Here is a 22,372-nt window from a genome sequence, read left to right on the forward strand (position 1 = left end):
GAACAATATGAAAAATGTCCTGCTTTGGAAGCATTAAAGCATGTCAACCTAATCTTACAGACCCCTCTAATGAATTTGTGAAAAATAATAATAAAAAATTAGCAAAAAAAGAGGCTGCTTGAAGTTTTCAAGTTTTGGTTATTTACAGCAGATAAGACATAGGCAATAAGAGGTATATCAGCTGCCAACTTTATCATTTAACAGCTTTTTTGCAGCACATGACACATCACAGTTGTTTTTGTGTCTTAAGTATTATTTTCTGCTGTTAAAGGTCTACTTATGAAGTAAATACATGGTCGTTTTGAAACTTTTGTCACACTCAGCTCATGCTATAACGTCATTAGTGTTTTTCTTCTTTCTCATAAAGAAGATAACAGCCTGTTTCACATTTTTCTGACCTGTTCTAGTAATGAAGCAGTAAAGTAATGGATCTAAGAGGCAGTTGAGGCTCGTCATAGCAGTGCTGATCTTGTAGCTATAGCGGAGCCATTTAAAACTTTTGCAATCATTAAACATTGTCTGCAGTAGCATTATGACATGGATAGGTCCAAAGCAAAACAAAAGGCATAGGAGAACTACTGTTAGTAGTTTTGAAATACGTGTACGCTCCTCTTCCTTTGTGGCCTGGTTGGTTTTCACTGCCAGACAAGTTCCCCAAGTGAAAAAAATTACAAGGACAAGTGGGAAAAAAAATCCTAAAAAGAAGCGTGCTATGCTAACACGAGTCAGGCTTTTGGACAGCGGGAAGAAGATGTCAAAGCACAATGTAATCGTCTTGCTTTCATAGTATGAGTCCTCCCTGTTGATGGTACTGGCATTGAAACAGACCACCAACACCCAAATAACAACAGTGACCACTGCTGCAGTCCCGACTCTCCTAAAGGATGTGTACTTTAATGGATGAACCACAGCCAGGTAGCGGTTAAGAGCAATGCAGCAGAGGAAAGCCTCACTGGTGTAAAAGTTGGTGAGGAGAGAGTAGATTGATAGTATACAAATGTAGCCTCCATGGACCCAAACTCCTCTCCACAGGAATTCCAGCCACAGTGAAAGACCAATAGTGAAAGTCAGGTCACTCAAGGCCAAGCTGAACAAATAAACGCCAAGATCATTCTTGTGTCTAATGTGCCTCCAGGACACGTAAAGGGAGAAGACGTTGGCCGGGATGGCAGTGATGATGACGGCCAGGTAGAAGAACATAAATACCTTTCTAGTGGATGCGTTGTCAACTGAGAAACATTCTGAGTAATTGGTGGCCAGGGTAAAGTTTTCCATCCCAGATGTAGTGTTTGAACGTCAACCCCTTGAAAAGAATATAGGAAAGTAAACAAAAAAGGAATGCAACAGTTTAAATGGTAAATGGACTGTACTTGTATTGCACCTTTCTAGTCTAGCTGACCTCTCAAAACATGTTAACACTACATGCCACATTCACTCATACGGCGCACCTTAGTCTACAGAGTTACATTGCTTTCTTCTACAGTCACACACCGATGAACACATCGGTAGGCCTAGACTTAGATATTTGTAGGGTTACAACTCACCTCCAACTGTAAACATTCAAAGTTTTGCCTCTTAAAAACAGAACTTCTCTGAACTGCAGATTCTGTATTGATCATGTTTCTGACCTGACCTTACCACCAGGTGTTTTTTTTTAAGTGATGTCTTTCCTAAACAGGAAGATGTGTCCGATCCTAATTTGGCATAATTTTGGACACTACAGATTCTAAATTGGATGATGAATTGAAAGCTTTTGTTTTGTGAACTTCAAAAGAAATGAAAAAATGAAAGCTGATTTAAGTAGGGGGTTCAGGGTTTTGGTTGATATCTGCTGTCACAGTTTTTTCTAAATGTCTCATGTGAGGGACCCAAACTTTATCTTTACATTCTTGGCAAACAGTTTCCCGTTAGTCCTTTCTAAGCCTTGGCAGTGGTGCTTCAAGTTAAGTCCATTGTCTACTCTACTTACATTTTCTTCACAACTTATCTTGATGACTAAATTATCAGTACACAACAGCAACTAAGACAAAATTCAGCCTATAATCAACATGACTTCAATATATATAAAGAAACTGCTGATAAAATGTTTGCTCTTATGGAATCATTCGAACAATTTAAAGTTTAAATGAAAATTCATGCCTAACCATGAATAATTTGTCTAAAATGATTTATTTTTTGAAAAAAACAGAAACTTAAAAGTTAGTATTTCATTTAGAGCTGTAAATGCATGAAGAAGTATTTAACAGAAACACCATTTAAAGTTTAAAACTAAAGCTTGATACTTACTTATTTTTTTCCAGATTTTTTCCCACTCTAAACTCAGCCCATAAAATGTATTCTCATTAAAACGGTAACATTAAAACACATGCATAGTTGAATCGTTCAGCTGTCTTGTCCTTTGCTTCCTTATCAGTCTGCATGAACAGGAAGGGCCAGCTGCTTCCCCCTTGGTGTCCCTGACTACGGTGAGTCATTCACTGGGTGACAGGCCATGAAAGAACAAACTACCAGCAGGCAGATTTAATTTGGTCTTGATATGAGACTGTCTAAATATTCAGTGTGTCAATACAGATGTGAACATTGAATGATGATAGAGACTATTGCCTGATAAAGACATGTTTGCCTAATTATTTCCATAGCACATTTATGTTGATATGGCTAATCACTATGGCTATGACAGTTTTATATACATCTTTAAGTTTGTCTTTAAAAACTCACACATTTTATTTAATTTTGTTTTGAGAAATTAAGATGTAATTAAAGTACAAATGTGAAGTCAAAAAAGCCATTCTTGATTTATTAAAGAAACATTTCCCTTAAAAGCAGAAATAAGGGTATTATCTTCCTGAAAATATCATTTTTTTAAAAATATGGACCTATATCAGTCAAAGCAATATAGAACATCTTTTTTTTAATGACATTGTACAAGATCACATTTACACCACAGCAAATAGCTTTAATATTATGTCTATATGGAAAGACACCTTTATTTTATACACTTTCCACCTCTTTGACTATCAAGCCTTCAATATGAATTTGTATTCCATTTGATTTGCAGATACAAGTTAAAAAGAAAACAAAGCTAGGAAACGGAATGAATTCCTGAAGACAATATTTGACATTTCCTTCTCATAAAAACTTTCCTAACTCTTATCACGGTGCTTTTAATCAAGTTTTTAGCACTCTCACTGATTAAACAGTATATTATAGGATCCAGCGTACAGTTCAGAGTTGTGGTTGCTACTGTGACCAGATATGGATCCCTGAGACTCTCGGCCCAGATGCAGTCCCCCGGCTCCAGTATTGCCCTGAACAGCATGACAGTCTGGTAGGGCACAAAGGACACTATATAAGTTAGAAGGAGAAACATCAGCAGCAGTCCCACTTTCCTGCGCTCCTCTGACATGATGGAGGTGCTCTTTTGGAGAGACCGCATGATCTGCTGAAAGCAAAAAGCCATGATGACGACGGGCACCAGGAAACCAAGGACAATCCGAGTAAGGGCAATGTTGGCATCCTCTTGTGTCATGGGTATTCTCTGCTCACACAAGAGTTTTGAAGCTTGCATTGCCCCCATGTGGTGAAGTAAGATAATGTGGATGATAATCTCAAGAATCCAAACTGCAGTGCTCACAACCAGTGCTGTTCTCACCTCTCTGACCCAGTGAAAGTGGAGAGGGTACACCAATGCTAGATAGCGATCAACAGATATGCAGCAAAGAAGACCTGAGCCAACATAAAAGCTGTTGAACATGATCACATTGACTGTGTAACAAAGACTGTCACCTACATTCCTCTGCAGGGCTAGTTCAATCCAAACAGGCAGAGAAATCGTGTAGAGTAGGTCAGAAATGGAGAGGCTGACGAGGTAGACTGCCATGTTGTTCCCTTTCATCATCAGCATCCAGGCGACATACAGAGACAGACAGTTGGCTGGAAAACTCACAATGAAGAACAAGGAATACACAGCTGGATACATTTCCAGTTCCACCATGGAGTTGAATGTGCATATGTTTGTCTGGTTGAGGAGCATGGAGTCCATCCTAACACGATGATATCCGATCCTGAGTGGGACTGTGAACAGAAAACTTTCTGATGTGGTGAACTGCTCACTCCAGTGCTATGCAAATGTGAGCACTGGGTGGGGATGGAAAAAAAATTGAGTCAATGGATGCCCTATAACAATTTATTCAAAATTAAATTTAAAATTTGTATGACCGGTAGAAATAAACATTTCTGTACAGTAGAAAATGGAGCTTCACTTACAGGATTTCCTCTATCGAAACTGTCCAAACAGTTTCTTTCCAGTAACAACAGGTATTTCCAGATCATATCGCTCCAAGCTTTTAAATCTTATGCAGCATAGGGACAGACTGTTAATACAGGAGTGTTTAATTCACCTCTGGCATTGTGCTGCTGAGACAAACCAGGCACTGATGGCCTGCCTTTGTAGCACACATAACTGCCATAGCAATCTAGCTTTTTGTCTGTTTTTTAGCCAGAAACTATTGACACCACTACAAGTCGACCCACTGAGGGGACAGGGACGGTTCCTTTTTAGTCTCAGATGAAGTAAACACAATTGACCAAATAAGGGCTTGTTGGAGGTATTGGAACTGGTCCAGAGTGTGAAAAAAATCCAGACACTTAATTGTGAGACATGTTTTTCTTTTAACTATATAACTGCAGTGAGGTGCTTACGTTGTATTGTTCTGCCAAGGCAGACATGAGTTTAGAATCTGATACATGATCATAAATGCATAAGATGTTGAAACTAATAGGAAGCAAGGCTTTCCAACATCACATGGCCTGGGCTTTTAAACAGTGCCAAGATTGACATTTTTGTTTGATTCTGTGGAGTATGGTGTAATAAACCTAATGTATATGTCAAACAGACAAATCAGAAAAATCATGAAAAGCTGTCTTTGTCAATGTGGACAGCTTGAAAACAGCAACACGTGACTTTGAATAAATAACAAACTGTACACAGCAAGAAACTCGACGCGCATGCAAATGTGTGCGAGGTGTAGGTGGCCATTCACCTATGATAGCAGTGTCAAACAAAAAGGAAATGCACAAGTTACAATGTTCCAAAATACTGCAATGATGTCCAGTGTTTTCAAGATAATTATCACGTTAGGTGTATTTGTTGACAATTCTACCATAAACTCATTTCAATCATTAGTTCTGTAAATTTGTAGTAATTTTCGTGTCCAAAAATAGGGACTTTTTAAGGATTTCCTAAAACATGTACACATCAAACATGACAGGCAATTAAACGCCAACAGTTTTCAAAATGGACATCTGAAATAGGACTTCAAATGAGTGAAGAAAAATGGCAGCAAATATGTATAGAAATAAATTAAACTACAAAAACTACTTAAAAAGAAATATTGGACATTTGAAACAAAAACTGCTTCACCATACAAATTTCAATCAGGTAAAAGCTACCACCAAAAACAAAGCACTGGTTTCGTACAAGACATTTAAGAGACGCACACGTTTTTCCCAAATTGCTCAGCTCTCAGGCGACACCATCTTTTTTTTTTTACTCTTTGGCTCCCCCCACAGTTGGAGGATGTAAAAACAGTTCTGTACTCTGTACTCTGTTCACGCACAGCTATTGTTTTGTGTCATGTCACTTTCAGCAGTTTCTGCACTAAAGATCAACATTAAAGTCTAACATTATTTGATTTTCAGTAAGGTTGACAATTTCTAGACTTTTTTGTCAGCCATTTAACACATTTTAGGCTTTATCTTTAAAATCTATTTGTGATTTTCTTTCTTCTTTATTTTAGTTTTACCGTCCCAAACCTTTTTTCATTATGGGTCAGTGATGTTATCTAGTGACCCCGATTGCTGCTTGCACAAAAAAAATGCAATAATCAACTTCTTCATCACTCAAAGTTCAATTGAAACAATCCCACTATGCATTTATAAATTAATAAAGTCCTCTGGATTCGAAAGCATTTTACAACATTTATTAATTATTCTGAAGGGTTCATACTGTAGTATATTATTTCGATGCTCACACAATTAATTATTTAACCTGTGTACCAAAACCTTTTCAAGTTCCAGGTAAGTATGGGCTTAAAATGAGGATGTTGCTTTAGGTACTGGCATCCAAATTAATACTTACATCCAAATTGGAAAAAAAGTATACGGCTTTCAAATATGAAGAACCCTGTTTTGCAGTGGCTCAAATATGAAAGTGAACAAATTAATCTTGTCCTAACTAAGAGAATGATGTGGATTAAATTAAATAATGTAATATTAGGAGAAGACAATGATGCCTGACGTCTAAAACTTAGAGACATTATTGGATATTCTAGTGACCCACAATAAGGAATTTAGGAGAGACATTCATCAGAGGGCTTGTACCTTGAAGAGCAAGGGCTTATGGGATATGCCGGTTCCGGATTCTATATAGTTTACAAGTTGCCTAGCAACAAGGACAGTTTCTGAGTTACGAGTGTTCTAAGATATTTAATTTGTGGAGAGTAAACGGACTCAACTCACCTCCGTCTCCTGTCTCATCAATATTATTTAAGTCTCCACAATATCTTCATTTGTGATGCTTTACCATCTCTTGAGTGCACCTGTCTTCAGTTGTTGCTCATTGGGTCTTTCTGCCTTTACTTTTAACTTTACCTCTCCTGCACTCCACACATGTAAAACTTTCTGCTTTGAGGACTACTTCAGTCCACTCTGATAAAGATTTGTCTTCATCTCCGCCATGTTCAGCTGTTTTCGAGGAGTTTCAAACTGTTTCGTTCACTGTTCACTGTTCGCTCAAGGTTTTACATCCGATGAGCCCCTCAGATTCTCCCTTACATGGAGTTGCTTCTCGGCTCTTAAACTGTTCTTTCTCGCTTTTTAGATATCCCATGAATGATATGGATAAGGAGTTCCAACGTGTGAGATTGTCTTCTATTGTCTTTAGAAGGTGAACATACATAGAGTTTTGCTGGCTTTGAAAACCTTGGGGAAATGTTTATGCCTAAATATCTTATATTTCCTGACTGTAATGCGGTTGTGGGTATATTCTGGAAATTACAGTTACTTGACAGAACTGTGGACTTAGACCAATTGATAGAATAGTCATGAGAATTTTCCAATGAGTGCGATTGTCTGTGAGAGAGATGTTTGTGAATTCTGGGGGAAAAGTAATAAATCATCAGCTTAAAGACTTACTGTATCTTATGTTCTACTTTTTTGGATTGGATGCTTTTAATGTTCTTATTTTGCCTCACAGCAGCTGCTAGATGTTCAATGAAAATAGCAAAAAGTGAGGGGGGAAGTGGGCAACCCAGTCTGGTACCTCTCTGCAGACTGAAGCAGAGACCTGCTTGGTCAGGGTGTATTATGAAAGGAGTTACTTTTTCTAATCTTCTAGCAGAAGATTATGGAGTATTTGCTTGGTCTCAAAAGTAAGATGATGTTCACAGAGTTCATGTTTGGAGGTAATACATTATTCTCCTTAATTTACACTATCATTTTATAAAATGTTGGTGCCAATGTAGACCAAAATTGGCTGAATTCTAAAAACCTGGGGATTTATTACTCGGCATATGTTCTCCTATTGAGAGAGGAGAATCCAAAGCCATAACCTGTTCATGATGTAAGGCTGGAAGGCTGATTTTATTATCACTTACTTTCTTATTCTGTTTAGAATTTGTTCATCTGGGTAGGCACTGTAGGCATCATCTAATGATTCAGTTTTTAGGTCTACTTCTGATATCTTTGATTTTTCTATTTTTTTCTTATGCAATGAAAAAGAGATTATTTTGCCTTGCATTACTGCTTTTCCTGCTTCCCAAAGAATACTTGCTGATATTCGTGGTAGGTCATTATTTTCCAAATATCTAGCCCATTCTTTTTTAAAGAAATTAATAAAATCAGGATCCTTAAGTAATGATGTTTTAAATCTCCAATTTCTAGATGTTGATGTGGTTTTCTTATATACCAGAGTGATAGAAACTGGTGTGTGATCACTTATAGTAATGGCATGGATTTCTGTTTCTGGAATATTACTTATGAGAGAGCTGCTAACTAGAAAATAATCTAATCTAGAATAAGAATAATGAACTAGTGAGAAGGAGGTGTATTCCCTGAAAGTGGGGCTGCGGGAGCACCATGCATTTATTCCTAAGACAAAACATTCTAAATGTCATTATTTTTTCTTCTTCTGGGTTTTGGTAGGATACAGGAACCTTGATGGGAAAATGTGATCCCTCTTACAGAAAATCTCTCACATGAGCATTTCGGAGATTGGTGGAAATTGGTGAGGTGGTGAACTGATGCAAGAGTCAGTGGCTAGATTGTTCACATCAAATTATGTTGCTTACAGATCCCCTTTTCATAATCATTCAGACCAGTGGTATTTGTGTGAGGGATCCACAAGTTTTCAATAGTCAAGTGACTTACTGGTGAAAATTTATTCCATACCAACATATCCCATGTACGCCTGACTTGGTAGAGAGGCCAAACTATGGCTACTTATGTAAGTGATAAATTAAGAAGCACTACAGCTGTCAAACTACTGGAAGTGGCAAGATCTAGATAAAATGCCTTTTCCTGATCAACCACATTTACATCATCCATTATAGAAATCCGACCCATGATCACATACACATTAACTTACATCGATTTAGCGTACAGATTTAACCAAAGTGATAGTGAAGAATACATTAGAAACAATGTGGGTTCCAGTATCTTGGCTGAGCAGCAACCTTCCAATTGAAAGATGACCACTTTAACCCCTGAGCAACAGCGGCACACTTAGACAGAGGCAACAAAAAACTCCAGAAAAGAGCATAGCTTTTGCTTTGTATATATCAATAATGGAGATTTTTTCATTTAGGTTTTTTGGGTAAAAATGACTGCTGTAAACAAACAGTCAGGCGCACCTGTGGCTGGGACATACTCTGCCTTCTAAAGTCACCTCGTCAGGCACATAATCAACATCTGCGCTCATTTGGCTGTAAATTAGCAAAGTCTGCAAATAAAGTCAGGGAGTCATTACACTTCTCATCCTCATTAATAATCCAAATCATGATGATAGCCAAGTAAGCAAAAGTTAAAATGTGCCCAAGGATCAAACTTCCATTTTCAAATGATACCCAGGGTGCAGGATTCTGCTGATTGTTGAAATCATTTAGGCTCACATTAATACTGCGGAGATGCTCTTGCATTATTAATGTATAATGGATGCACTTAGTCCAGAAAATTACACACAGTAAATGCAAGTAATAGAGGAAGACGAGTATCCAGTAATGACACAGATTTCCTGGTCCATCAACACATCATTTTCCATCATGAAAATTCTGGTTTAACAGTTAACCTCAACTTTACTGCCATACAAAGCTGAAGTTCTGTAAAAGTTGTTTGCAGGCTCTTTTGCAGCTTTACACGAAACATTTTTGGTTTAACGTGGGCATGTATAGGGTAGGTAATAATGTATTTAATTGATGATATAAAAGCTGCGGTGATTGGGAAAATATCCTTAAATGCAGTTTGAGCGATCACTGCATCACTACATGAAAAGCATCTACTGCAAAAAAACATGAACACTGCTTGAAAGTTTTATAACTTAGCCTTGATACATATATACTGTATTTTTCAACCTACCACTACACTCCTACTCTGCATGCAAAAAACTTTCAATTTTCAGCTCAGTTAACAATCAAATGTTCTAATTATGCATTGATCTAAATGATTCCATCGTGTCAGCAAACTCCTAGGTTAAGTGACAGCCTTAAATTAAATAAAAAAAAAAAAAGGTCTGTTCTCCCATCCTGTCTCTGATAGGGTATTCCTGAGTCTATTCTCTTTGTCACTTCCATTTCCCCACCTTGTCAAAATAATTCCATCCTCAATCACCACTTGTCACTACTCTTAAATAATCTTTCAGCCTGGTTTCTCTGAGCTGATACTCATTCTTTGGATATTACTATATTTCTGAGCTCTGCTCCACATCAGAGCAAAGGTCAGTCTCAACTATTTTCTTGTTTTCTTATCTCCTTAGTTCCTTTTACAATCCACAATATGCTCCCAAAGACAAAGGAGAGGGAATGGATGGTGGGATTACCTGCAATGCTTACACCTATGGGATATTTGACCCAAAGACATGAAAACAGTTCTTTCACTTCTGGGGATCCTGTCAGACAGTAACAATACGTCAAAGGAATAGGGGTCTTTCATTAATAATATTATTCTTAGGGTTGTTGTTGTGTGTTTCCTGCTGTTTCCATAGCGATAGCGGTGCACCAGAGAAAAATATTCAATTTTCCCTCAGCGTCCATAGTCTCCAAATTTCAGACATGGGGAACCGGCCTCAATCATAAAAGCAGGAAACAGAGACACCCAGAGTCAATGTGACGATTAAAACGGAGGAGAATGCTCGGGATCTGTGAAAAAAAAATCACTTCTGGGAAAACAACTGAAAAAGGGTAATTACCTGTGAGAGGGGGGCATCATGCCAACACCCCTCTAAGAGCCCACTGCGCTTCCCCTCGGTCCTGCCTCCTCTCCCATGTTGCTGCAGCCTCCTGCTTAAAAAGGGTGTAAAATCCAAGTGCCACCACCTGTGGCTCAATGCAGTCAAGTCCGCTGCTTGCGGTTTAGCTTCCGTTTGAGGTCAGGATATAAAAATAGACACTATATGCAATCATAAAACCAAATAAGCAAATAAAATCAGTAAAAACTGACCCCGTCACAGTACACTGCTTGAAACACTGAATGTGCTCTTTTTGCTGTCTTTAGTATGGTTGTTAGGCATGATCAACAACCAGATATTACATTTGTTAAATTGTTGTCGGGCTTTCAAAGATGAACACTTCTTTGAAAATTTAAGTGAAAATACATATATATCAAATATCAAAAGATCAACATAAGTAGTATGTATTACTGAGCTCCACAGAGTCATGCAATTCTTTCATTGCACAAATGAACAAAAATGACAATTGAACAATATAACAGTTTTATTTGGAAGAGTACAACAACTGAGTACAAAATTAAATTAAATTTGATTGATATGTGATTTAAAACATCCACAAAAGTAAGACAAACGAGTGCATATCATGTCCAATGCCTAGTCCTGAGTCTTCATGCTGCTGATATTCCATGTCTGATAATAACTTTATAAACACAAGTTTGAACTAGACTAAAGAAAACTACTCAACCGGTCTTGCTTGCTGTTGAAAGAATGTGAAAGTATCAAAACACTAGGTTGTAGATATGGCATGCAGCCATAAAACAGAAAGAAAACATCTGTTCCTCTAATACCGCAAAGCAATAGTCACAGTGAACTGCACAAACTCATATGTGTAAGTTCATTTGTTTGTAGTTAAAAAAATTAAAGCTGGACCTCCCGAGGTGTTTCATCACATTTATTATGACCATTATGTGTCAGAATAGATACATACAAGTTAATTGAACAACAATGAAGAGTGTTAATAAAGTAAAGAGACATGCCATGACTGAACTGTTATTTGTCAGTTGGTTTTGAATGGTAAATTAAAAAAAGCAACAAATCTACACAACCTTGCAAATGCATGCATGTAGCCATGTTCAGATACTTGCACAAGTTACAATTACTTTACACAGCAAAGTAAGACATATTGCATGGATTTAACTTATGACAGGATTTCTTTTTGGGTGTTCACCACTAACCTATCAAAGGTTTGCATCAGTTTAGCAATGTCATAATGAACAGAGATTCAAACACAGTGTAGCAAACATGTACATGAACAAGAAAAAAAGCATCCTTTCACTGAAAATTTACATTCATTCGTTATATGCGGCTACAGAGACACCAAGTATGCCTCAATCACTTTTAAGTTTTACATTTCTTCCATTATCTTAGTTTGATCCATAACTTCTGCACTATAAAACACATGCGGTTATGCTTTTTAAATGCAGCAGTGTTACTATTGTGATGAATCTAAAAACATTTCTCGTAAAACAGGAATTTCTTGGAATGTGACTGTTTTAATGGAAGATATGGTGACTGAGTCCCATATCCTGTAAAGTTGTGCAAGATAGACAGAATATCATGACACACATTTGATCACAAACGATTATACACATAATTTCAACTGATCTGTTGATGAAGTTGATTATTCTTCATAGTTTTACAGAACTTCAGCTTAGGTAAAAAAGAAACATTACTGATGTAGATGAGTAAAATATAGTGCAGCAGGAGGAAGTTATCCCGTCAGAGGCTTCCATTTCAATACTGAAATTGTAAAACTTGTGTATTCAAATTTCAGAATTTGTTCTCATTACATCGGCATTATGATTACCAGCCTGTTTAATTTTATTTAGAAAATCATTTAACAACATATCCTAACTCAAGAAAAAAAAAATCACAAGCCTGTAGATCAAGCTTAAGCATCTTGAGCTTTGATACTTTTTGACAGATAAGTGCGTGTGGAAGTGAGGGTGTGGGTAGGTTTTTGTTTACACTGCTTGAAAACTTCGTGTGCCTTTTTCTGGAAGTTTTTTCCTACAATGACATAGAGAATGGGGTTGAGAACACTGTTCAAGAACCCCAAATATTTGAAGATCTGTTTGCAGCCTTCCAGGATTTTGAGAGAGTGACACTCTGTCAGAATTTTAGCTTGTTTGAGCAAATCCGGGATCTTAGTCATCTGAAATGGCACCCAGCAGATTAGGAAGGCCAGGAGGACTGCAAGAACCAGAGTGGTGGCTTTATTGTCTGTATTTTCAACATTTACACCTTCTATTAACCTGTTACCCAGAGCTTTAATTATTTTGATAGTGCAGAAGGAAATAATGGAAACAGGGATGACAAAGCCAAATATGAAGATCATCAACTCAAACAGCAGGTTTATATTAGAATCTGGAAAGTCAAGATAGCAAAAGGTAGAATTGAACGCAGGAAAATACTTCACTTTCCTGAAGATGAGTGCAGGAGTAGTCAGGAGGAAGTTGAAAACCCACACCAAAAAACATGCCACTTTGGCATAACGTGGCCTACGCATCCTCTCTTGGGACAATGGGTACACCAGAGCCAAATAACGATCTATGCTAACCAAAACCAAGAAGTAGATGCTGCAGTAGAAATTCATTAATATGCCCACATTGACAGCTTTGCACATGAATTCTCCAAAAGGCCAGTTGAATTTATTGGATATGTTGACAGCCCAGAAGGGCAAACAGGACACCAGAAGAAGGTCTGCAGCAGCCAAGTTGCTCAGGTAGATCTCAGCCACAGTGCAGGGTTTCTTATGGAGGATAAAAACCATCAGCACAAACACGTTCAGGATTATTCCCATCACAGCGATGAATAGGATATACACAGGAATAACAGTGTAGGTCCACGTTTCCATTATGCAAGCATTGTTATTTGTGTTGTTTTTGGCTTCAGCCACAGAGCTAAAGTTGACAGGGACGCTGCAGAGAAACAGAGAAAGGCCAACCAAACATTAATAAGACAGAGTGGAGCTAAGCTTGACAATTGTCATAAAACTTTCAGTGAAATAGACCGATTATTTCTTGGAAATATTCATCAAAATATTCTAGTGTAACATAGGGTTACATATCGTGTATGCTAATGAATTGTTTTGGTCATACTTCACATAAGAGAGCAGTTTTTTTTTTCATTTGTCTCCTGACATTTTGTGCCCTTAGTGATAGGTATAGATGAAAGAAACAGCAGAACACTTTTGAGTTATGACCCTGTAAAAGTGTAAAGATATGAAGCATTTAGCACATTTTATTGCTGTTTTGTCGTGTCTTTAACTACATTAAGAATAATTAAATAATGACAGTAGTAAACAGTTTTACTCATCATGAGGCATTGTTTTATTTACTAGCGGAGAGTTCACTCATGATAGGGAATAAAAGGTCATAAAGAAATTAACAATGAATTAATAATCACCTTCCTTGGTCCGATAATGAAAAGTACACAACACATAGCAAACAAAATACTAGTATGACGACTAAAAATAGATTCAAATGCTGACTTTTTGTCAGTCCCTGACAAAATAGATATACATTCAGATATGTAAGCCATATTAAGGCATTTTTATTCAACTGGGAATGATTATGCCACCCAGACAGCTTTTTCCCAGATGCTCCCAAGAGACATGCCAGAGTTAAAATTACTTTCTCAACTGGTATTTAACCGCCAACTGTCAATCCTGTTCATTTTTTCATCATCATCATTTTACGTACAAATCATTATGCTCCTACTAAATAACAGGGAGTGTTACAAAGCACATCATGTTGATCACAATGCACAATGGTGAACACTGCTCAGTTACAGATTGCCCTAGTTAAGCTTTCAACCAAACATAATGACAGCAAAACATAGAAAAGTTAGCCATAAATGCGTTTGCATACCTTGTGGGTGAGACAGCCATTACTTGTGGAAAAAAAGAATGAGATCACCAAGCAACAGTTTTCCCGTACGTGCTGCAACGGTCTTCTGTTTGCCTCTGACTTTCTTTCTTGAAGGAGCAATTTAACTCAGATGTCAGACGTCTTTGAAAATATCTGATTATTCCCACCCCTTTTTCCACTCAGCTCCTCCTCTACTGTTTTCACTCTACTAGTGACAGTGTGTGACTGTATGAAGTAGAGCAGTTGTTTTCAAACTGGCACACCTTGGGGCAAGGCAAATAAGATGCTCACCTGCTTTGAAACTTAAGTTACACCGAATCAGTAAATAAAAACATTTAAAGTTGTCAGAACATGAAATGAAAAAAAAATACACAAATGTGATGATGATAGAGTGATCATAGAAATGAAAAGGGTGGGTCAAAATAAAAATTAATGAGTTAATGTTTCATACAAACCTTTTAAAAGTACATGTTTTCAGTTTACAAGCAAAAGACACAAATCTGTCTATGATGTTGGTTTTTGTGTTGGTACTGAGGAATGGGCCACTCATAAGTCCTCTTTAAGGATGGTCTCCTGCTCTTCTAGTAAACTAGGGTAAGCAGTGCCAATTGGTGCAGTTTAGTGACTGATACTTGACAGATGTTTGTCTCAGATAAGAGAGGCACAAAAACATTTTGAGAAAAACACAATCCTCAGTTAACGCGTCCACGGTGGCTCACTAGATACATTATACGCTTCCTGTGTGCCTGTTGATGGGGGTACGCAGCATCTTCAGGGTTACTAAATAAGGGAAGGTTTTAATTTGGGCTTTGAAGATCTCTCCAGATGTGATGCATCAATCTGTAATTCTGATTGGCAATAAAAGGTTTCTGTATTCGACCAAGTCTGTGTCAGTAGAGTTCTTCCTGTACCATCTGCACATAGGCTGTTTGAAGGTGACCATCCCTCATACACCACAGCAGCCAGATGTGGGAATGAAGAAGCAGTCCTCAACAGCTTGACATAAGATGATCACAGAGCCCATAATGAGATTAAGAGTGGACTAAGTTAATCACATCACCTGGTCACATGCAGAGATAAAACTAACTCAGTTCTAAACAGACATCTGTAAAATCATAAAGCAATAACAAAAAACTTTTCTCAATATGTCATATATGGAGAAAAAGTCAGCCAACAATATATGAACCCAAATCCCAAAAAGTTTTCATGATGTGTAAAATGCAAAGAGCTCATCTGGGGCCTTTATTCTAAATTATGTCAAGCAGGTACAGAAAAAGTAAGAATAGATGCATGAAAAATACTAGCTCATCTTGAATCTGATGTCTCAAAAAGGTTGGGACAAGGCCATGTGTAACATCCCCTCTTTTTACAACAGTCTGTAAATGTCTGGAATCTGAGGACACCAGTTGCTGAACCTTTGGGAGAGGAATGTTGTACAATTTCAGTCTCATATGAGATTCCATCCATCCATCATCTGCCGCTTATCCGGGGGTCGGGTCGCGGGGGCAGCAGCTTGAGCAGAGAAACCCAGACGTCCCCTGATATAAGATTGTCACAACGAAAATATTTGTCTACCAAATTAGCAGTGCAACGCAAAATTTCAAACTGAGCAAATAAACAAGACAAACTACTACATAAACTCATGAAATCTCATGAACACTTGAGATTTCTTCAGGACTTCCTGATATTCACACATGCACTTTTCCTACTGTTGTCATTGAGTAATATACTTCAGTATTCTTCCAACGAAATAAAGTAAGCCAGGGTGGTGCCTCTTTAGAGTGAACAGGATGTAGGATCTGGTGTAAAAAGTATTCAGAGGTCATCACAGTGTTGTGTTAACAACAGATCAAGAATGCTGGCTATTGTTCCAAGCCTATTCTGAATGATAACTGGTGTGTGCTTTTATCCAGAGGATATTTATTTTGATATATCCACAGTATTGATATTGATGACCCGGTATAAAGAAACATACAAGCAGTTTTTTTAGTAGCAGTTTTTTTTAGCAGTTTTTTATTCATAAGACAGTATCTTCCAATGACTCTGTGGAGTTAATGGAAGAAAGGTGACAAGATCATTTCTAGGAGCAATTCTAGACACGTTTTTGCGATTTTGCATCCAAACATGTCCAGACAAGTAGAGTATGTGGAAAAACAGCTCTACATGAAAGGAAATCTCAGAATTTGAATTGCTGGAAAACAAGCTAATTTATGCCAAAAACGACTGCAAAATGTGGCTATTACTATCAGTCATAGTCATAGTTAAGTATTTTAGTAAGCTTACAAATGCTGCACTCTTAAGAACCAAGAACCAGGACAGTCATAGCAGATTATGAGACAAAATGTGATTTTTTTGTCATGTGATCACAGACATAAAAATGAATGAGAGAAATCTATGAAAAGAGCATTTACCAATTTCTAATAAGAGTTTTTACATATTTTTTTTGCTTTCACCAACTGTTAATCTTGCAAAACATACAAGCAATCTCCAAATGAAATACATTACTTAAAAGGTCAACTTTCCATAATTTAAGCACTTGAAAACATTACACACTAACAGTAGTTTAAATGACTCTATAAAAACAATGGAGAGGGGTATCTGATTAAGCTCCAGGGTGTCCAGAACTATTTGTTTATGCCTCATCACTCAAGTCAAAAAGCACATTTCATGTACAAAACAATTCAAGTGCTTTAGATAAAATAAAAGCATTGCAGTGGGGAGTGGAAGAAGCATTAAAATACATGAAAGAATACAAAGAGAAATAATGTCAATAATTAAAATGATAAAGAATAAGAAATTGTCACAACTGGTTAGCTGTGGTTGCTATGGTGTGGCTTGGAGGTGGAGGTAAGACCCGGATGCAGATATTTCAAAAATAAAACTTGATTTATTTAAACAAAAAAACACAAAGCACGGCTGAGCTAACTAAACTAAATTGAACTAAATCTAAACTGTGGAGAAACAAACAAAAGTGAGTGAGCTAAATGGCAGGGCAAGAGAAACTAAAGAAACTATGGCAAAAACTAATGACTTAAACATCTTAAACGGCAGCTGTTTTTAGTGACTCGGGGAAAAATGCCTGATGTCAGTGAGCTGTTAGCTATTTGTAGGAGATCACTTTCTACTAAGGTAAAAACTGTTTTTAAAATGCCCAGAGTGCAAGTTGTTGATTTCAGATGGCAAACTGTTTCTTCTAGGATTTTTAAATCAACAGTATTAAATTGTGACATAACGTCAGAGTTATTTCTACAATTTCACTAACAGGTTTTATGCAGTAACAGCCCTGGATGCTTCCTGCCCAGAAGCAAACGGCAGACCAAATCTAGTGGAGTGAAAACATCAGAGCATTTACCCATCCGATGCATCCGTAATATACTGAGCAGGAGCGTAAGCACAAAATTAATAAGAAAAAAATGACAGTACAGCTGGTTATTCTCGCAAACTCTGTCTGTAACAGATACGGACGTAGAGGCTTTGCAGAGAGTTTATTTTGCACAATGTGAAGCAGTTAATCTTGTCAAATGGTTGTGTGAAGTCATAGTTTGTCTGTGCTTTTGTCTTGTTGTTAGCTCAAGTCTGCTGGAAGACTGCTGCTTTTTGTCAATATAACTAAGCCCATAATGAGATTGAAACTCGGTAGTAAAAGAAAATATTCAAGTAACTTACAGACGGTGAGAATGATGTATCTAAAGCAATGCAATATTTAATGCATCTAAAATTTCTAAATAAATGCGATTTATTGTCCGGTGCAATTTATACATGTTTTTTCCCTCTTCGTGACACATTTTTTGACTGATGCAATTTATACTCCAGAGTGATTAATATTCAGGAAAATACGGTAATTTGGGGATTATTGGGTGTCATTAAGTTGATTGTACCAGTAGTTCAACTAACGCACAAATTAATAATGCATGAATAATTTATGTCTGCATCATTAAGAGAAACAGACATAACATGACTGTGCATGCTGTCATTATTGGATAAATGTTTTCATGCCAAAATATACAGAAGGAATAATTGTAAATGTATGTGAAGTATATGGGAAGTCATTGTGTCATAGTAGCCTGTATTGTGAGAAGGAATTTGCAGAAAACAGACAAAATGAAGTGGGCTAAGTTTTGTTTTGTGTGTTTTATTTAGAAACACCAGAAGTCACAAGGAATGAGCAATTAAACAGGCCAAACAGAGATACATATTGTCTGTCCACAGCATAAGATGCAAGTGTCAAGATGGAGCCTGTGAAGAAAGAATCTGCTTCCATTTCTTGTACATAAGATCCATTATCTCTATTTGTGTTAATTATTTCCATAAATGTAGAATAAACATCCTCTCATAGTGCTGCTTACCTCTGTAATAGCATTATAATTGTGTTAAGTCTCATTAAATATACGACAGCTTAAGAGCCACATCCTGTATATTTCATTCATAAATGATAAAGATGATGGAGAGCAGGATGTCATCAGTCACACTTGATATTTGGCACTAAGAATGACCACAGGTTTAATTTGCTCTGTTTTGTTGATATAAGTGGACGCAACAGAACGTTGGTATGTAGTCATGTCTGAGTCTCTACGTCGATATCTAGCCCCTCTGTAGATGGCGCTAACCTTCCTCCTAAAGTGCTGTCCAGAGAGGACATACAGAAGAGGGTTCAAGGTACTGTTGAGAAAGGCCAGATATGCTGAAATCTGACCTCCTATATCGAGAGTATGAAACCACAGGTTTTCATCTAACACTTGAACAGAACAGAGCGTATCGAGGAAGGTGAATACCTGGAAAGGACCCCAACACAGTAGAAATAGTAATGTGACAGCATACACCAGTACTGTGGCTTTTATGTCCTTAGGGTCATAAAAACCCAAACCTTCCCCCCTCTGAGCCAGAGCCTTGATTAAATGCCAACTGCTGAAAACAATAACCATAACAGGAAGCACAAAGCCTAAGACGTTCATCAGAATCTGATGGGCTAGTTTCCAAGAGCTGTCATGAGTGTAATCTAGAACACAGGAAACTGTTTCATACTCCTCAATAAACTTTACTTTTCTGTGAACAATGGTCGGGATGCTCAGCAAGAGCCCTAACATCCACAGGATGAAGCAAATGACCTTGGCGTAAAGTGTCCGTCTAAACCACCTGGTCGTCATGGTTTTCACGAGTGCCAAGTAGCGGTCAATGCTAATCATGGCCAGGGAGTAGATGCTGGTGTAGAAGTTAATGATAATGATGGAGTTGACCAGTTTGCATAATGCATCTCCATACAGCCAGTGAAACCTGTTGAGAATGTTCATTGCCCAGAAAGGGAGGCCACAGAGAAGAATAAAATCAGCCACTGCAAGGTTGCTCAGGTAGATCTCTGCTACAGTCAGTCTGTCTTTGTGGGCTAGAAACACTGCCAGGACAAAGCCGTTAAGGAGAAGACCCAACAGGGATATGGTGAAGATATAGGGGGGGACGATGGTGAGGACAAGTTCCCATTCTGTGGAGAAGTTAGACTCTGATGGGCTGAATGGAGATGATGTGCTGCTGTTTTCAGACCAGATCAATGCTGTAGGTACTGATGACACTGGCTCCATGGACTGTGGAACAAAATATTAATACATTACTCATCAGAGACACTAATCGTAATGTTTAAGATATTGTAGTGTTACAATTACTACATTTTTTGCATTCAGAGATGTGAATATATGTGAAATGGATTGTGACAGAAACACACGAGGTCAAAATTAAAAAATAATGATAATTCAGCAAATGAAAAGCTGGAAAATGACTCTATAAAGAAATCACTAATTGTACTTCATTTTAATTTCCTGGAGCTGAAAAAATACCAATAAAATTACAGAAATACATTGTGAATTTAGGTATCTAATGTCAAATTGCATGTTAAACAGAGTGACTGTGAGTAGTTTTTTTGTAAAGTCCAAAGTGTAATTTTACAAAGAAAGAAAGGGGAATTTTACTGAGATAAGTTTCATGCTGGTTAGTGCAAAAGCTCATTTAGCGTTAAATTAAAGTCCAACATTATTTATTGATGCAGTTGTGGCTCCGTTTTTATGCATTTTAACTTTGGTTTGGTGTTTAAAGTTTGAATGGCTTAGAACTGTGTTAAATTGAATAAATAACTGATAACACCGAGTGAAGGTTTTGCGAGAAACAATGACAGTCTGTTTGTGGACTGGGGTATGGCTCGCGCTCTGATTTACTGTTTGCCGTAAGGATTGGAATTGAAAGTGGGGATAGTGTTGCTGAGATATTTGTCTGCTTTTTGTTGCCAAAAAAATGCTAAATCTGTGAATGTAGAACTTAACTTAACAGCATAACTTTGTGACAATAGCATATGAAAAAGAAGTGGGATATAATCTATTCATGATGTTCAGTTATTGTCCCCTATTCAAACAAGCTAATTGATTTTATAGGATAAAAACAATTATGTAAATGTAATAAAAGTTCATGAAAAAATGTTGCTATTATGCATGGGTAGACATTCATTAAAACTTGAAAAGTAAAGCAGCAAAGGCTTGAAACTAAAAACAGTTTTAATTGTAAAAATGACTGTGTTATACTACACGTAAACATTAGTTAGGTATACATTAAGTAAAAGAAGCACACACTCAAACACACCTAAATAGAATTATTATTTTTTCTTGTTTTAAACCAGATTTAAGAAAAAAATCCTTGCAATGTGTTAAACCTCCTGCCTTATGTGCTATTTTTGTGTAGTACTCCATTTTCTGCCTTGCCTGAAAGAGCTGAGAATTTAAAAAAATTTTGCCTATCAGTATTAACAACAGAACAAGTCATTAAAATGCAACAAGAGACGTTCTTACTGTTTCTTCCATGAATCCTCCTTTGGACATGATTAAAGACACATTTGTACACTGAATTCCTAGTAAGAGCACACAGAGAGTATGAGGGGAGATCTCCTTTGAGTTGCTTTGTATATATATTTGCATTCTTCCACACCCTTGGCTGCTGAGTTCAATATATCAACTTGTTTGGGAAAAGAGTCAACATTCGTTCTTCTGTACACATGTCAGAGCAAGGCTGTAACTGCAGAAGGCAAGGGTTGGATTACAGAAAACTACCAAGAAAAGATTATGAAAGAGCATTGATCTATCTTAACTGAACTTTAAAACAGGTCAAATTTGACTGAATATTGGAGCAAAAAATATTACATCTGCGATATTGTACACAGTGTTTTTACATACACATCCCATGGTTGTGGTTTGAAGGGAAAAGACTCATTATGAAAACATTCTGATGTGATGGACTGGCATCCTGTCCAGGTTGTACCCTGCCTCTCGCCCAATGACAGCTGGGATAGGCTCCAGGAAGTCACCTTGTTCATTGTGGTTTGTTGTAAAGGCTATGGGACATTTTGTTGACTTAAATTGGATTTTAATGTAAGTAATGTCGCCTCACATCTTTTAGATTGCAACATGTGAGGTCGGTAAAGAAACTAAACCCAGCACCTTAGAAAAACAACTAGTCTTCCTGAAGCAGGAAACCACAATTAAACTGAAACAAGATATAGAATCCAAGCCTGGCTTAGATATGGCAATATCAGCTTGGTCAAATGATAACAATAGTGGTTCAGAAGTAATTTATTTTAAAAAGTAGAGTTTCATCTCTTCTTCCACAACCAGACGTCAACATTTTCAAAGACCTAAGAGTCAGATGAGAAGTATTTTATTGTCTTTATGTGTGTATATTATGAAACCAGACGTGTTCCTCTGGCATCACTATTCTACATATCTCTCTATTTTTTGTTTACTACAAAACATTAAAGAATGAGTTGTGGTTTCAAGAAAGAGGGGGTTGTTTGCGGCTGGGATTTCTGCACAGTTTAAACATAAACGGTACAACAATAAAAAATGGATACCTAAATCAAGGGATCCTGACATTCAGCATTAGTCAGCTTTGGTCTGGTCTCTGCAGCAGACAGCAAAGCCTTATCTGTGGATCTCAGGCTGTGCTCTGGTTGATAGGAGAGCAGCAATTCAAC

The 22,372-nt window shown here is 37.3% G+C and overlaps 3 protein-coding genes across 3 annotated transcripts; all 3 read right to left on the minus strand.

Annotated features, from left to right (window-relative positions):
* Positions 1 to 324: 324 nt before the first annotated feature.
* Positions 325 to 4,042, minus strand: gpr65 (G protein-coupled receptor 65). The gene is made up of 4 exons (XM_072365848.1): positions 3,653 to 4,042; positions 3,386 to 3,538; positions 3,223 to 3,325; positions 325 to 1,286 (listed from the first exon to the last, which is right to left on the minus strand). Exons 1-4 carry the CDS (start codon positions 4,040 to 4,042, stop codon positions 325 to 327), a joined length of 1,608 nt encoding a protein of 535 aa, XP_072221949.1.
* A 7,198-nt stretch (positions 4,043 to 11,240) lies between these two features.
* LOC140270533 (B2 bradykinin receptor-like) lies at positions 11,241 to 14,510 on the minus strand. Its single transcript, XM_072365703.1, has 2 exons — positions 14,371 to 14,510; positions 11,241 to 13,419 (listed from the first exon to the last, which is right to left on the minus strand). The coding sequence occupies exons 1-2, from the start codon at positions 14,388 to 14,390 to the stop codon at positions 12,390 to 12,392; spliced, it is 1,050 nt and encodes a 349-aa protein (XP_072221804.1). The 5' UTR covers positions 14,391 to 14,510; the 3' UTR covers positions 11,241 to 12,389.
* A 3,995-nt stretch (positions 14,511 to 18,505) lies between these two features.
* bdkrb1 (bradykinin receptor B1) lies at positions 18,506 to 19,943 on the minus strand. Its single transcript, XM_072365702.1, has one exon. It carries the CDS (start codon positions 19,941 to 19,943, stop codon positions 18,834 to 18,836), a length of 1,110 nt encoding a protein of 369 aa, XP_072221803.1. The 3' UTR covers positions 18,506 to 18,833.
* Between the last annotated feature and the right edge of the window lie 2,429 nt (positions 19,944 to 22,372).

Source organism: Leuresthes tenuis, unplaced genomic scaffold (assembly GCF_036924035.1).
Source record: "Leuresthes tenuis unplaced genomic scaffold, fLeuTen1.0.hap1 SCAF_15, whole genome shotgun sequence".
NCBI classification, from domain to species: Eukaryota; Metazoa; Chordata; class Actinopteri; order Atheriniformes; family Atherinopsidae; genus Leuresthes; species Leuresthes tenuis.

Excerpts from the sequence above, each read along its gene's own strand:
- LOC140270533 (XM_072365703.1), bottom strand. The coding sequence starts at position 14,390 with ATGGCTGTCTCACCCACAAG. Across the intron at positions 13,420-14,370 it reads ATGGCTGTCTCACCCACAAG|CGTCCCTGTCAACTTTAGCT; the intron begins GTATGCAAACGC and ends GTTTCTCTGCAG.
- gpr65 (XM_072365848.1), bottom strand. The coding sequence starts at position 4,042 with ATGGACTCCATGCTCCTCAACCAGACAAACATATGCACATTCAACTCC. Across the intron at positions 3,539-3,652 it reads ACTTTCACTGGGTCAGAGAG|AGAATACCCATGACACAAGA; the intron begins GTGAGAACAGCA and ends TTGTGTGAGCAG. Across the intron at positions 3,326-3,385 it reads TGTCAGAGGAGCGCAGGAAA|ACTGTCATGCTGTTCAGGGC; the intron begins GTGGGACTGCTG and ends GTGCCCTACCAG.
- bdkrb1 (XM_072365702.1), bottom strand. The coding sequence starts at position 19,943 with ATGGAGCCAGTGTCATCAGTACCTACAGCATTGATCTGGTCTGAAAAC.